The sequence below is a fragment of the Haemorhous mexicanus genome, chromosome 7 (assembly GCF_027477595.1).
Source record: "Haemorhous mexicanus isolate bHaeMex1 chromosome 7, bHaeMex1.pri, whole genome shotgun sequence".
In the NCBI taxonomy this organism is placed as follows: domain Eukaryota; kingdom Metazoa; phylum Chordata; class Aves; order Passeriformes; family Fringillidae; genus Haemorhous; species Haemorhous mexicanus.
The window spans coordinates 15,899,583-15,916,896 of record NC_082347.1 but is presented as its reverse complement, the minus strand read 5'-3'; the positions used below and the strand labels follow the sequence as shown (position 1 = coordinate 15,916,896).

At 37.2% G+C, this 17,314-nt stretch overlaps 1 protein-coding gene across 13 annotated transcripts in view; it reads right to left on the bottom strand.

The window, feature by feature from the left end:
* The window catches only part of LDB3 (LIM domain binding 3), a 113,957-nt gene that overhangs the window by 10,365 nt on the left and 86,278 nt on the right, over positions 1 to 17,314 (bottom strand). For 9 of the 13 annotated variants that reach the window (XM_059851181.1, XM_059851188.1, XM_059851190.1 and 6 more), the window contains 4 exons: positions 14,528 to 14,689; positions 9,021 to 9,068; positions 6,225 to 6,352; positions 570 to 870 (listed from right to left, as the gene is read on the bottom strand). In XM_059851181.1, coding sequence (XP_059707164.1) covers positions 570 to 870; positions 6,225 to 6,352; positions 9,021 to 9,068; positions 14,528 to 14,689 — 639 coding nt within the window. The remainder of the gene's footprint in view (positions 1 to 569; positions 871 to 6,224; positions 6,353 to 9,020; positions 9,069 to 14,527; positions 14,690 to 17,314) is intronic. The other 4 variants (XM_059851189.1, XM_059851191.1, XM_059851186.1 and 1 more) reach the window with 3 other exon arrangements.

Genomic DNA, 17,314 nt, shown 5'->3' with positions numbered 1-17,314 from the left:
TTTAGTGGGGAAGACTGTCATTAAACATGGATTACTTAAAGTTGGACAGCAGTGCACAGGCTAACTGTAGGCACTGGTCCAGCAGAATGAGTTGGGAGAGAAGGGAGAGGCATGCTATGAATCACTGGTAATAGAGTGTAGGCATTATCTTTCTCCAGACACAAAAGCAACCATTACATTTGGCTGCTGTTCCAAAATGATGCCTTGTTCCTTTTCTCTCCACAATCCCCCCTCTGCTCCCAGCCCCCTAACTCTCCCAATGAAGTTGCACGAATCTCCTTCAAAGGGTTACCTTAGGACCAGAAACCTGTTTAAAATCAAGCAGAGATTTGCTGCAGCATCCAAGAGCCAAACAATTAGCATGTATAATGCTGCAGTGATAAAAAGCGAACCACACAACAACAAAATGAGCTCTGGAAATGTTAAATTAATGAAGCAGACAACAGACATCCCTGCTGGGTAATTTAACAGAGTCTTAGGCTCTGGAACTGTATATTAATGTACAATAACCAGTCTCTCTGATACTTTTTTTTTCTGCTTCATCCCTCTTCAAAGGCCCATGACCTTACCGAATGATGCTGTTACAGTGCCCGCAGAGAGGAGTTCGGCTGCTGGCTGGAAATCGCTCCGCCCTCTGAACTGTTCCCCGCGCTAATGCAGGGGGCTGGGAAGAAGTTGAAACTGGAGACGGGTAAGCAGAAATCGTGGCAGGAGATAGCACTGGAGCACCCCTTGGTAGGATGTGCTTTGTGACGGTGGTGGTGGATTTTCCAGGTGCAAATTTCTGGGAAAAGGAGTCATCTGTTACCCAGGGAGGGCGACTCGCAGGCTCCGTGTTGGCAGGGGTGTAGGAATGAACTGGTGCTGGCGCTGTTTTAAGTATTCCAAAAGAAACCAAGAAAGATTTTAAAGCCTTTTTCTTCTACTGTCAATACAGCAACACTTACCAAGGGTACTCCACGACACACATACAGTAAAAGCTTTAGGTGATAGTTCATTATGGCCTGTCCCCTTGTTGCTCATTTATTCTGGGCTGAAGCCAAAGGTATCAGCACAATCACTGACTCCTCATACACATGCATTACAGAAGTCATTGCATACTGGCTTTTACAGATTTTATGGAGACCATTGTCAAGATCATCTCTTCATTTTCTTGAAGGAATGGATATGACGATTCTGTGATAATGTCAAAGACTGCCATATACTCTGTTTAAGACAGGTTAAAAATATAAAAGCCAGATAATAGAGTAAAGTTTTAGACAGAATTCCTCAGAATTTCAGTAAGTTATATTTAACTTTTGATCTCATTATATTAATTAAAATACAACATGTTCTACAGATGTCACTGTTATCTATCCTTTGGAGGTTTATTCCTAGGTTTTTGAAGAAAACCAAGATCCCACAGGGAAAACAGAGAGCACTGGAAGCAATACGAAGGGAGCCAATTCAGCTCACATGACCAGCAAGATAAAGCCATCAGCACTCAGAGGAAGACCAGACTTGTGGTTATGACTGATCTCAGTTCAGTTCTTGGCTCTGCCACAAACTTCCTGTATAACTTTGAGCAAAGCAAAGAGTGTCTGCGCCTCAGTTCCTGTGTGTAAAACAGAATATTATCCTCTCTCTCTTCCACCCTTTGACTAGCACATAAAACCTTCAGTGCAGTCTGTCTCTGTGTTTGTGCGCACCAGGCTCTAATCTTGGGTGGAGTTTTATCACATTAAAATAAGCAGGAGCCAGGGCCTGCACATACTGACAAGTTTTCCCATTATCCTGCTCCTTTCAAAATGTCAGATCTTGCATTATGTAGAACTGAAGTTACTGCCCAAGAAACAGCCTCACTTTGCCAAGTACAGGAGTACTAAAAGCAGTTTCCCTTTGCAAGGAAAACAAAGCAAATTATTGAAAAGAAGCTTGGAGAGCTGATGTGTTTTGCCCAAATGAGAGAGAACAGGCTTGGGAACAGAAGCCAGTTCTCCAGCAGGCTAGGCAAACATTCCACACAGTAGATCCCAGCACCAAGAAAATCACAACCAAATACAACATGTACAGGTTTAAGGGGCTTGCAGGTAGAAGTTATTTCAGCCAAGAGGGTTCAGAAAGTAACATGGATCTTTCTGAATAATTAAGTGGTGAGAACTTTATGTTCGACTTAACACTGCTTCTTCAGCCCACACCCTGCCACATAATAACTTACACTGATTATTGGCAATTTGCAAGTGCTTAAATCGCACAAATATCAACACACTGTGATCACCCTTGGGATCTTTTTATTGAGGTCAGAGTTGAATCTAGTGCATTTTCTTGATAAAAATTTCTTATGGTACAGCATCAGCAATGTTTCTGCTTCATAAAACTGTATCCCACCTTAGCTTGAGGCTTCTTATTTTTTTTAACTTGGAAATGGTAAACAGTATTTAAAGATTTCAGAACAGAGTTTATATGCAATCTCTTTAGATCCTGAGGCTCTTGCTATTTATGTATTATGGTATTAAGATAGGCAAAATTAGAAGTTAATATTTAATCTCTAATTGATGAGTTCATAAGGCTCCCACCTATGAGGCTAATTAAACATGGTGACTTCAGTTCACATCACTACATTCTCTCTACCTTCTATTTCTTTTCACTCTTTCTTTTCTATTTGCTGCAGTAAAGAAACAGAAAAAAGGAAAGTAAAATAAAACAACAAAATAGGATTTTTTTTTCCAGCTACTAAAAGAAAGTACCAGAGGAATTACTGCAAAATGACAAATGCTGGATGTTTGCATCTGCTCTTTTCTTCTGTTATAATTTAACTTTACAGGCCAGATTTATTACATTTTCCTCCTATGAACAAGCTGCAATTACTATTGCTTCAAAATAGTATCACTGCAACATATTAGAAAGAGTTCACTAACCTTGAGATTTTAGCAATTGTTTTTAAAAGGGAATTGTCATATTTTCTTAGAACTACATCCCTAAGCTTATACAAACAATTCTTTTGTCTTAATAGCTACTGCCATACATATTCACCTTGAACATTTATGTATTTCAAAAAGTCTTCCAATACCAATCAGGAGAAAAAAGGGAGTTGTTTGCTGCTAAAAAGGTACTAAGATTCAGTGTATCAGAGAATATATTCTCAAAATACCAGTATTGTATGAGTTGACCATTAACTGTTAAAAACTGAATACTGCAAATAATTCAGCAACTTAGCCTCTATCACCTTGTTTCTCTCAGCCTTCATGCTCACTTAGAATAGGAAATGAATGGTATTACTGTTGTCCTGAGAGAATGGCAGGAGAAGAGGTCTCTCTTAACAGGAGTAGGAACAAGCCAATTCCTTGCTTCTGGGGAAGTCGGAATTCTCCCCCTCAACTCTTCATTTACGGCCTATGGCTATTTTCTCTCCAGACAAAGGCACATTACATCAAGACTCATGCAGTAAAGCAAAGATTTATAGAGTCTCAAATGCTTTGGTCGCACAGACTTGCACTGTGAGAACATTTTTTCTTTTTTTTTTTTCCTCTGTTAGTAGATGACATAAGTGTTACTCTTTATTATTATCAGTAACAAAATAAATTAATAACCACAACTGATATGGCTTGTTCTACACTTAGTAGCCACATCCTTGAATCCCAAAGTTTTCCCATATACTCTTACAATACAGAATAGATGACAGAGCAGATGATGCTTTATAGGGAGACACTATTCTTATTTATGGGAACTAAAAATGAAACAATGGTGTGGAAGCTGCTGTTTTAGTACTGCAGGTGCTTAAGATTCAATATAAAGTTCAATAAGAACTGTCTAAGATGGGAATCTCTCTACCCATTCCTCAAAGAGCAGATCAGGCCCTTACACTTGACCGATTTTGCATACACAAGTAGGCCCAGTTGGACGTAGGGATTTAAAAGGAAAGATCTGCTTTCTTACATTTAGGCATCGTGTTACTTCGTGGTACAGAAGTGGAGCTGGAGCTGCTTGGGATATGTGAAAGGCTGTGCTGGTCTGGGAATGCCTACGGGAAAGAAATACGCAGGTATGTTCTGCCATCTAGCGGGCCTTGCTCAGAAGAGAAGCCTTTAAAACACGGGTTATAAAATTTAGGGATAAGATTTCAGAGTTCCCAGTGTTCTCTACTGGAAAAAACGAAAGATCTTTAGCAGCAGAAAATTTCCCACCTGAGTTAGGTTAGGGAAAATGTAGACTGCCTGGTAAATCCCATCTGAGCCAGATACTCAACAAAGCAGTTTCATTTTGAGACTTGTTGCAGTTTGTTTGGGTTTTATTTTCAATCTGACATTCAAATAGCCTTGTAAATCCTCTCAGTGACTGATTCAGGAGTCTCTTTATTGAAAATATGAGCCTGTTGATTGGTGTTTTAATCTGGAAGTTGCTGCCCCACATTTACAAGGGAACCCAGTCATTGACAAAGTTGGATGAGGAAGTTTTCTGTCTTGGTGGTTTGTTTCTAAGTACTATTGATTCTCCCATCTGTGACAGGAAATGCTATTTCCTCAATTTCTTCCCAAGTGGCAATTTCCCATTTGCTCTGCAACTGTCTCTGAGGACAGGTCATGCTCCAAAACCACTCTGAAGTGCTACTACATCAAATATATAACACTTTATAAAGTACCAAAACAAGAACCAAACATCTTCCCTGAAATCTCTGCCTGGAACCTCTCTTGTACCTGAGTCACTTCAGGGTTCAATTATGAAGGCATTTTAGAATCCCTTACTGGATACTTCAAACTCCTGAACAGTACAGGAGAACTTTTTCTTTCTCTGCCAACTACTGACCATTCTTTCTTTCCCTTTATTGAGAGGCAATGAGGCTCAAAAGCAGCAACATAAAGAATTGCAAAGGAACACCAGCAATGTAAGGAAGTGCAAAGAAGATGCCCAAGCCAGGAGAAAACAAAAGCCTTTCCTCTTATTCCAAGTAGAATTCAACAGCCAGCTTTGACTTTACCAGATCCAGCCAATAACTGGAAATAGCTGCAGATGTATTTCTGTGGCAGGTTTGTATATTGAACTGGAATTTATACGTCCTCAAATGAGCACAGGGCATAACATCAGTCAGTGTATTTAGGAGATATTTTGACTTGCCAGAGTTTGCTCTCTTCTGCATGATAGAAATAAATCTGCTGTCGTCATCTTTTCAAATCAAAAACAATAGAGTATGCCTTGAGTGAGAACATGGTATACACTGGTGCACTTAACCAAAAGCAAGTGAGGAGGAGCTGAAGGTTTATTTACTTTGAGGTACCTTTAAATAGCTCACGAGAGCTTTGACTCTACTTTTTCTACCTTTATGTCTCAAATATAAAGATCAATTGATTTGTCTGTCTGCTTTATGTCTAACTAAAATTCCAACATTTCTTTAATTTCAGTAGATCCAGAAATAGAACATTACAGAAGACAGAGTTTAAGACTGTTAGAATTGTTGGCATTTCATGTTTATTTGACTGTAAAGATATAAATCAACATTTTAATTCTCTTGCTAAGATCAGAAAAGCCTTAATTTGAAACAGAACTGCCTTTAGACTTATATTGCTGTCTCATGTAATTCATTCAATTTGAAGGTTCACATTTTGGTCATCAATGGTTTTAGAAGCTCAGTCCATTTGTAACACATTAATACCAAGGGAATTTAAATAATATCAAGGAGCATATTTTCCAAATGAGAATAACCAAATATATTCCTTAAGATACTGTCTCTGGGAAATGGAATAGCATTATGAGATGCTTAAATACCTCATTCTTTATTTCAAATATAAGCCTAAGTTTGAGAAATTCAATATATGGTCTTACCTATTTTGCAAATATATCCTACTCAACCAAACTCCACTCATTTTACCACCTTCCTGAACTGTGCCTTCTTTTTTTTAGCCATTTTCTCAATTCTGTAGTTTTACTTGGCTCCTAATTGGATGCACTGTGTTCTTTCACATTTATTTCTTCAGAAAAATCAGGCTACACATTTTTTTATTAGACTCTTTCCTTCCTTTTATTTTACCCTCTGTTTGTTTCACATTTTAACTCTGAAGTAGAATACAAATACAACATAATCCTCAATGTTCAGATAATGTGAGGCAAAACTAACAGCATTTATACCCACATGTATAAATACTTTCTAGTATGTCTCTGTACAAAATGTGTACTTTCTACATTTTCTTTTTCCAAAAGAAATGTGTGAGCATTTTTTTCTGAATCTTTTCAGTACTTTGAAGGCTCCTTACCTGGCTGGTAGACAGAGGGCTTTATGCTGGCAGTAGTAACAACTCTCATTTTTGAAGCAGCAGAAGGAACAGGACTTTCACTGTAGCCTCCAGAAATTGGCATTGGTGTATATGACTGGGTTGTATTTCTAAAAGCAAAATGTAGGTGTGAACAACTTTATAAACAGCAAAAGTTACTGATCATGAAGTAACAGATCTGGCAGCATCCAGAGCACTCCAAGAGGAACTGTCTGTGACAACTACAGAGAGAATGCTGGGAGATTCATCAGTCTTTGTCATTGCTAAGGAAGGCTTGGACAATGCTTTGGAAAGAAAAATTAGTCAAATAAGGATTTTAAGTAATGGCAAGTTTGCTGTTGTTGTCATCACAGAAAATAGCTTGCTGGGGGAATATGATAAATTTGAAACTCTCAGTAACAAGGGATCAGACTCCACAAAGCTGCATACAAAGTTTGTGTTTTCTGTTCCTCTGCAAACAAAAAGGCCTGGTCTGTCTAAGAAAAATCAATGAGTTCATGTGGACTTAAAAATATACTTACTCAGCACAATTACTGCTATTACAAATGCTAATTAGTATTTATATACTGTTATACTCTTTTCAAAAATATTGAAGTGATCTTTAAAAAATTTTCTGAAACTAACCCTTTTCCCTATTTAGACTAAAAAATTTACATTAATTTTCCTATTGTTCAGATTCATCCTTCAGAAAAAACCCATATGATATGCAATATTATGATGCACGTTCTTCCAGTCCTAGAATAAAAACATTTGCTCAGGATTCCAAAAATCAGTAAGAAACAGTTTTTCTCTATCTTAGGGCTTTGATGGTGATTCTTAGTTTGATTACAGTAACAGATTAAAAAATATGCCTCTTCTATCTGCCAGTTACTTGGAATGATTCTGCTTGTAGTGCCTGTGCTTCACAGACTGCTAAAAGAGCATCACAGTCAAAGCAAGCAAGAGACAATAAAGAAGTACAAGGAAGGGAAGCAACAGATTATGAGATGTGTGCAGTAAGAAAAACCTACTCACTACAGAACATCTTTCTTACTCACCCTGAAAACAGTTTGGCTTGTTTTTTCCCTTCAGTGTCACTCCCCCTATGAAGTAGATCCCTATCTATTTGTGCTGACAGCTAACAAGTTACTTCCAAAGTGGGTTTGTCTATAGGAAAACATTTGTCAGCATATGAAAAGAAGCATCCATCTTTCCCAGACTATTGGTCCATCTTGACTTTACTTTCTTTAACAGTGGAAACAGATGTCATCTGGAGAAAACACATTATAATCTCACACGGCAAACCCAGCAGATTTCTTCCAGTACAGGTAAGAAACATTCTGAGGAATGGAAACTTTCAATTTTTAATTTCGAACAAAATAAACCTGTCCTCAATGTAGCTTTTTGCTGCTCTGACAGTGCTTCTACTATAGATTTAGTTTGCATAGCATTGCTGCCTCCAGCTAATTTATTTTGTCTATGTAGCAAGACCTAAAAACTTAGCTATTCTACAATGGCTATAGCTAATTATTTCTGCACCTAGTCTAGGGCTTCGGCCTGGATTTGGGTCCACGGTACTGTGAGTGAACACAACTCTCCAAGATAAATTATTTTAGTGGGATTGTATTCACTGTAAATTCTGCTGTGAACCCTGCTGTGCTTTTGTAACTGCCAAAGCTGTTCTAAGCATTGTCAAACTTTCTGGGTTCCATTCTTACTGTCTATTTCCTGATGAGACCTCCTGTGTGGTACCTCAGAAAGCACTGTGCTCAGGATCACTGGACAGGGGCCATTGCTGCTGCCATAGCATAGGGACACTGTGGGCACTCTGGCTTCACCCACAGCTTTCAAAACACCATCAGCTAAACACACCATCTAAAGACGTCCTTGTTTTAAAATCTGATACTCAGGGTAAACTACACAGCTCAGTGCCCAATATTTACAATGTGGGCTTAAAGATTTTAAAATTATGTGTTGCACAGCCTGAATTTGAACATGTCATACAGTCAGGAAAGTCTACTCCTAGGTGCACAGATCCAATGCTTAGAAAGACTCATTTGAATCTCTCTTAATGCACAAAATAAATAAAGAAGTTCTGAACCAGATTAGTAATACTTACACTGCCATGAAGAAAAATGGTTATTCAAAATTCAAGTGTTTCCCAAATATAATAGCATAGTAAAACCATACCACAGATTACCTTGTGTTCAGGGAAATAAAGCTGAAAAAAAACCCAGAACAACACCCCTTCCATTCATAGCACCAAAATCAAAGCAAAGTTAAAAGTAATACTGAATCCTTTGAACTGTTTTACATGTGTATGATGCATACTAAATACAGTAAGAAAGATAAGAAAGTTTATCAAAGAGAAATAAATTGTTATAATACATCATTAAGGGTTTAGTGAAAGAAAAGATTTATCAGAATTTCTGCTGAAGAAGAGGAAATGGCATGTGAGTAAAAGAAGGAGGAAAAAAAAAGAAACAAGAAAGAAGGAAATTAAGAAAGAATAAAAAGATCTTGTAAGCACCAAAGATGCTTTAATGGATCAAGAAGCACTGGCATCTCAAAAAACAGTGAAAGCAACCTCATTGAATTTATCTGTAGCAGTCAATGGCATGTGACAGGCAGCAAATTAAATACTGGCTCTGAAAACTATTAGTTGTCAGAAAAAGAAAGAGTAAATATTTCTAAGCAGATCTTTTTTATGTTAACACTTCACTAGATGCCTATTAGTAGCAATAAACTGGTTTGTTAAGTGCTTTTAAGGTAGAATAGCTGCACAAAACAGTTTTATACCTCTGCTTTGACTGGTAGCTGATGGAGGTGGAAGAATGCCGGTTGAAACTAAAATGAGACAAAAGTGGTATTTGAAAAAATATACACAAAAAGATTGGGATATCTTGCCCTACCATGAATTTCTTATGAGTAAGAAGGGCTCTTAAATGCTGAAGTAAACAACACGCACATATTTATAAACATATGAGTATTACATTACATTTTGTTTTCTTATTTAAGCTGGGAATCACAGTGAAACCTGAAGACTGGTAACCTAAGTCAATGAGCTGAGAGTTCTGTAAGTCACTCTTATCTGATCCTGCTATTTGATTGTGTAATTATTTTTATTAGCAGAAAAAAAATACAAGGGATTTTTCTCAGTGTCATAAGTTTACATTGCACCAAATCTGAAAAGCAAACCTTGAATGAACCAAAGGCCAAAGATCAGGGAAGTGCCCGAGCCTGTGAGGCAGCTTGGACAACCCCATGGAAAGGACAGGCTGGCATAGTTGAAGCAGAAACATCCACCCACCATGTGCAACTTTTATCTTGCAGAACCTTTCCATTGCTACAGTCTTAGGTAAACAGGTAGATTTATTTTTTCCTTGGGGAAGCAGTGTAATTTCAGAACATAAATGAGTCATTTATGCAAATACAGGAAATACTTGAAAGCCTACACAATGTATGATCTGAGAAACAAGAAGATTCAGAATGAACAGAGCTCCTGTCTGCAGGGCAGTGCCGGGCTACAGAGCATCAATCCCACCCCACAGGGGCACAGCCCACATTTCCCAGAAGCACCAGGAGTCTGCCTTATGCCAGTTATTTTCCTTACTTCTGGAGAAGATTTTTTTCTTCCCTTTACCACGGACACAATCCTTGGATTAAAATCTCTGGATCAGAAGCTACACTTGTCTTTTGGAACCATAATTGCAACTCTTTCCATTGTTTCTCCTGGTTTTGTATTCCCTGAGTGCTGCTTTAACCCTCTGGATGGAATAAACCATCCCTGAAGAGCTTCAAGCTTATTCAAAACTCTCCTGCTGAGCTTGCTTCTTTTAAATAAGATTTTAAGTGGAACAGATAACAGTAAGTCAGATTTCACTGCAGATGTAAAAGAGTTACACAGTCTGTTAAAGATTAGTGATTTACTTCAAACACTCCTCTTCAGGAACATTATAAGAATTTTACTCATGTTAAGTGTTATGCATATGCTCACAAAAGCTAAGTCACTACAGGACAGGATCTATTAAAGCTTAAAATCAGATTTAAATAGTTAAAGATATTGATAAAGAAATCCTCCCGCCTTTTCTAGGTGGATGTTTTTAAAGCATCTAAAAGGGAAAAAACCACCAAACACTGGAATAATGGTGATAAAATCTCAGCCTCATCTACCTGAGGACATCCCCGTCCTTTAAAACAGTGGTGTAATTAAGGTCATCCATATTTTTTTAAAATAAAATTATATTAAATGCTCAATACTCTTCTGGTATATGTCAAGCTAAAACCAGATTTTTAAGTCTGTATTTTGGCATGCCAAAGCATTGCTTGATTTCTAAATGAAAACTACCAGATGCTCAAAAATTTGAATTATAAATCAATTTAGAAGCCATTTTTAGTCCCTTACATTTGAATACACCAGCTATAATACACAACACTTTTTAAAATAAACATGGAAGAAGTGCACCAAGATAAAGAACCTATTCCAGCTGCAAGACAGCCATCCCAAAACCAACCAACCAACCAGAGTTCACTTCTTGTACTTGATTATCAGGGAACCAAATTTTTACAGGACCTACAAGTCTTTGGTTTGCCCTTACGTGCCAAGACTTGCTGAAGCCAAGACAGTAACATTTGCCTGTTGGTAACAGGGAAGCAGATGACAGTATCACACTTGTGTCATCCACTGACAAAGCAGCAGTGTATAAAGTTGATATGATGTAGATCATTTATATGTGGCCAGGTGCCAGCAAGAAGTTTTAGGGGTCTTATTAGAGCATTTCTTTTTGAAATGGACAGATGTTTTTCATAGATTCACAGACCCCTTGAGGTTGGAAGCAGGTTCAGGAAGAATCTGAAAAGCAAGGCCAGCTCTGAGGTCAGACCAGGTTGCTCCATGTTTTAGCCAGTGATGTCTTGAAAACATTCAAGAATGGAGACACAGCCTCCCCAGGGAAGTCACTTCCTTTCAAAGGGGCAGGAAAAGCAGCAATGGTCCATGGCAATTTAATTCACTAATTTACTTTCAATTCAAGTGCCTCAATATCTCAATGTCATCTTTCTTTTTATCCTCTTTAAAATTTTGTTTCACACTGATTAGTCCATGTTGGTACATAACTACAAATGAATTCATATGGTTTTGAGGCCTCACACTGCTTCTCTTTTCCCATTAAATGCATATAAAATTTAAGGGAAATGAAAAAAAGCTCAATCAAAAAACAGTATTACATTAGCTCTAAGAAGGACATGCAAGTAGTGTCAACAAGTACTAGTTATCTTTATACTAATTTATTAGCAGTTTATACGTAAATGATGCATAATTGTTGCTTAACTCGTCCCTGCCCATGGAACTAGATGATCTTTAAGATCCTTCCCAGCTCAATCCATTGTATGATTCCATGATTTCCAAGGCAGGAATGAAAACAAACTCTTAGGAAAGATTTAGATGGGTCCTAAGACATAGACTGGTGAAACATGAATAGATGTGCTCTGTCTGGACACAGCAGTCACCAAAGCTTCCATTTAATTTCATCTTCTGACTGCTTTCAATCTTCAGCTGAAAGAATTCCTAAAATGATGTATTTTCTGTAGCTCAGGAAAAGAATACGTTTTGCATCCCAGTGTTTAATCAAACTCAAATATACACAGTTATTATTGCTTGGAAAGCAAGGAACCTTACCTGAGTAGAAGGGGCTTGTTGAAACTAAAGTTACAATTGGTGTACTTCCACTCCTCAGCAGTCAGTTTTACTCCTTATGTTTTATCAGTTCCATACTGGAATTACTTCCCCTATGGTCCCATGGCTGGAAACAGACATGTTCACATCCTAAAACTGAAAACCCTTCTCATGTTTTGTCTGTAGCTATTTCATTTTTCATTGGTTTCAGTGATGTGAAGCCAACCAAACTGCTATTAAATACTTCCTGTGCCAAGAACTTAACTGTTCTGTGATTATACAGAACAGTTAATAGACAATTATACTTCTTGCCTTCATTATACTCAAGCCTTCAAACTCATGCCCTTTGTCAATTTCAAACATCACCTTTGGAAAATTCCTAACTATTTTTTAATATAAAGGTAAGACACACATGGATAATTACAATCTCAAACGTATTGCTGAATTAGTTTTTTATTATTTCTTAAGACAGTTCAAATTGTGTTCAAATGAGTCTTAAAATCACCTGCTTTTCTCTGTTAGTTGTCTAAGTGTTATGAAAGCAGTGAAAAGGCTTGGAAGTGAAGCAGTACAGCAGCATTCTCTCTTTCTAGTGACAAAAGTTTCCTGTAATCCTGTGTTTTCACCAAGAAAAAAAAGGGTCCATCATTCTCATCCAAATGACAAATATTTTCATTTCAGGATGGCAAAAGCAGCACAAACCAAGTGAAACACCTCTGTTCCAAGAGGACCCTGTGGTCACATATCCTACATCTAAAACGTCGCTGTTTCCTAGCTGGGTTGTCACGCAGAAGATAAGGAAGGGGCTGTTCTTTTAAATACATGGTGCTTTTTCTCTCCCAATTCAATCCCTTCAGAAACTGAAAATCTCATGTCAGAGAGCATAATACAAAATCAAAACAAATTAGGTTAAAAGAAGAGAGCTTTACAGATATACCTAGACTGAGATGAGATAGCAGATGAAATAGTGGAAGCTGCTAATGACATGTTCTTGGGCCCATGGAAAGGCTTAGGCTGGGAAAGAGAGCTGGGGGCTGCAAGAACTCTGCAGAAGACACATAAAAGCATGAAAGCATGAACAAAATGATTTAAAAGGGGGGCACAAATCATGGCATCAGAACCAAGCTCTGACAGGATTCAAGCTGCTGCATAGTTACCAGGAACAGGTTTTCTGTAGCACACATCTGCAGACTTAGAGAATAGCACAACCAAACACATTCCTACAGAACACAAGGCAAAACGCACACATTATGGTAACATTTTAAAACCAGACCCTATTAATAACTAAGACAGACAACATTACAGGACAGGACTTTTGTCAATGATACATGCTTTCATCTGAAAGATCTGAAGATGTTTGTGTCTAAATACAAGATAAACATTTACTGTGCAAACAGTCCCAGACAAAAGATTGTCCTATCAAAACCAGAAGTAATTAGAATGGTTAGTTTAGTAGAGGTATTTTTTTTTTGTCTGGAGCAGATACTAGGTAATACATTTTCTTCATGCTATGGTTTCAACTGAGGGATAAAAATTATATAAACCTTATCATTATTTTATGTGTAAATGCCTCTCAGGCCAGTTCCGAATTTGAGCATAAGACCTTATTCAAACCTCCCTTGCTGTCTGGAATAAAACCACTGCATTCTAGTAGGTCATGGCTAGGTAAAAGCTGACTAAAGTGAGAAACCAATTAGTTGGTATATATACATAATGAAAGTCAACTAGGAAAAAATTAATTAAGAAGTAGAGCCAAGAGAACATTTCAAATTCCATTTATACATACCTAAAATATGATACCTCTGAGGTCTCAATTATAAATGGCTTATATTACTGGAAGTGTGTTTTTCCTTGGATTTTAAAAGCATGCTAAAATAGACATTTTTTCAGAATATTCATGTAGCAAACCCCAAAGATAAAAGAATATTATGTACCAAAAACCTCACTCTTACTATCTCCAAAATTACTGTAATGTGACAGCTGTATAAATCCCACACATTTCCTCACAAGCTGTCTGACAGTTTTCCATATACAACTGTAACTCCCACTGTGCTACAAGTGTTAGGAATGCATCTTCTTGAAACTTACTGCAGCTCAAAGGCTAATTCTCATTAGGAAAAAATGATCAGATAAATCTAATAGAAATGAATTGATTTAACTTACAGAGCAAGTCAATCATCAAGTGTCCACCATGTTTTACTGATATCTGCTGTGACACAGTAAGCTCAATCATGTGAGTAAACGACATTTTCTTATTTTCCATTTCTTGTCCTACTGCAGAAACACTATTAAAAGAATCTTCATTCACTGCAACTAAGATGAAGAGTTGTTTTGGTTTTATTATAAGTGGTGTAAAAACAGTTCTAATTTTAAGCCCAGACTGGCTTTCTGAAAATGAAGTTATTTTTTGGGCAGTTTTATTTTGCAAATTCTATGCAAACATGAACAATATATCACAAAATTGAAAAAAAAAAACCCACATTAAAAAAAAAAAAAAACCTAAAAAACCCAGCCCCCCAAAATATATAAAATCATATAAACCAGGTTACAGCTTTTCATACTACATTCTTAAGCTAAGAATGTGTATGCAGCTTTTCCAAAGCCAGAGGGGTATAAAGCAACGGAGCATTACCTTTGGAAGGAGGAGGAGAAAGCCTCTTGCACTACTGAGGTGGTGGCTGGTGCTGCCATCGGGCTGGCTGTGTTTGGAGCAGCAGGAGCAGGCTGAGGTGCTGAAGCATGTGGTGCAGGAGCAGCAGAACTGGGAGCCACCGGGGCATGCTCAACAGGGGTACTAATTAGAGTTCAATTAAATAAAACAAGAAGCATCTTAAGAAGGCGTGCATTTACATGGAGAGCATAAAATCTACTATGTTTGAACCTGCAGCAGCAAACATAGTAGCTGGCTGGGTTACTGAGGGAAAAGCACAATTATGCAAAGAAAAAAAAGACATTTGTTCAGCCTTTTCCATTGTGCAGTTCAGACTGCAATGCAGAGTTGGTCCTGCTTGACTGAAATTTACCCCAGGTGCTAAAGAGCACTTCAGTCCTGCTCCCACTGATGCCAGTGGTAAGAAATGTGGCACCTAGGACTGAAATGGCTGTGAAGAGCTGTCATATACTTGTGAGCTCATACAAATTCCATCAAATATATTCAAATGAATTATATTAATCTAGTCTTGTATCCTGAGACTATTTAAGTAACCTCTTGAACTATTACCATCACCTCCCTCTTCCATCACCTCCCTCAAATTTGAGAATTACTCATCTTTTACAGACAGACAAATGGAACAAAGTTAGCAAGTTTTTTTTAAATCAGGGCATCACTGTACATAGTTGTCTTGTCCATGAGCAGTGGCATAGAAAAATAATGGATATATGTCTACTTATTTAGACCCAATATGTCTTAAGTATATTGTCACATCTCTGTGTCCTTACAAACTATCAGGGTTGTGGAATTCGGTGATTCTCTTGCTCAAGGTACAAATGTCCAAAATGCTCCTTCCTGAGCACAGCAAGTATCAAATAACAAAAGAAACCTTACAGCTCCACAGCTGTTTCTTCAGCCAACCTTAGCCCTCCAACTCTCTCTCTCTCTCTCTCAGCTTTTTTTCCTAAGTAGAATTACCATCCATTGCGCAAATTATCTCATATTTTCTTTTGCTTCTCTCAGAAGCACTGATTTGACAAGTTCTATTCCTCAGGACCTAGAACGAGTGTTTGGTATTTCTGAATTTGGGATACCCCTTGTTCTCCAAGGGACTGTCCCATTTCCCCTGCCCTTCACTTCCTCTTCTAGAGTTCAATAGTCTACAGGATGATGTCTTAATTCAGCTGAATATTTTGTTTGATTAGCTGAAACAGATGCTGGTTGTTATACCCACAAGCCTCAAAGTTGGATGCAGCCTACAACAAAAGCAGGAAATTGGTATTTTCTCCCTTATGGAGATTCATCTACAATTATGTACATAATAAGTAAGTTCCTGAAAACAATCATCCAGTTTACAATTCTGGCTTTCAAATCCTTACACCAAGTTTTGTAACAGTTTTGCAGAAGTTCTTCCATAGTAATATGCATTTGAGAATCAGATGATTTCTTCCATCCTGATGCATTTCATGATACAAATTCTTCCAATTAACTAGGAGACTATCAATTTCACAGGCTGTGTTACAGAGTAGCTGTGTATTATCCATCACAACTAATCTGGTATGAATTTCAACACTGTGAAATTTTCCTTGTGCCACAGTGGGTACCAGAACTACCCCATTAAAAGCTGTGGAGTAATAGTTTTCATCTTACATACTTACATATCTTTGATTTGGCAAGGAGGAAAGGATTAAAACCATACTGCACATAAAAATGGAACTTTATGTATGTGTTAAAAACAAACACAAACTAGGATTTCACCCATTTTATGTATTTGCACTGATATGAAAGGGAATTTACTACAGATTTCAGAAGATTCAAGACTTCATACCTTGAAGAGAACAGTGAGCTTAATTAATTGCAATTTAATTGTAACAATCTACAAAATAATAAAAATACTTATTCAGTGATAAATACTGAAAAGAAAGTAAAAAAAAACCCAATCCATATGTGTGGACATGGACCTGTGTGGAGGCAGATTTGAGCAGAATGAACCCATATAAAGAAAATAAAACCAAATATACTGGAATACCTTTTAAAGTTTAAAAGAAATTTAAAAAAAATTATCTTGCATAATATTTGTAATATTTCTTTTTATGTGATTAAAATGTTAGAGGCTTGCTTACCTGCCTTCATGGTAGAATATGTTAATTATCAGAACAAGGAATTGGAATAAATAAAAATTAAGTGGATATAACCATAAAAATCAGAGTGGTTTGGTTACATAAATTGTATGCAGTTGATGACATTCTCAAAACAGTTTTATAGAAAGAGCTCAAGACTGACATGACTGGTCTTAATTTAGCAACTATAAATTTTACATAATTTTATCTACATTGTCAAATACAATAGCCAAACTGGGGTTTTTTCCCTCCTCCTTTCTAGTTTTTCAGTCTGATTTTTCATTTTAGTTATTCAACAACAGGGCAGTTTCAAGAATTGATAAATGTGGGTGCTGCTTTATAAAAAAGATCATCTAATGCAACAGCTTCATTATGACATATTATAGAGTGGGTTGTGGTTGGTTGGTCAGTTTTTAAATACAATAATTTTGTAGACTTTAAATCTTTATAGTACTTTGTATTTTAAAAGACATTGAAAAGATCAAACATCTTCATATTTGCGGTAACAAACATAAAAGTAAGTTAGGTGGATGAAAACAAACACACATCCCAGCTGATTTTCACTCATGAAAAGGAACACAGATCAGTAGAGGTTAAGAAGATAATAATGGTTAACGACCATAATGATAGCACAGCAACAAATGCACTC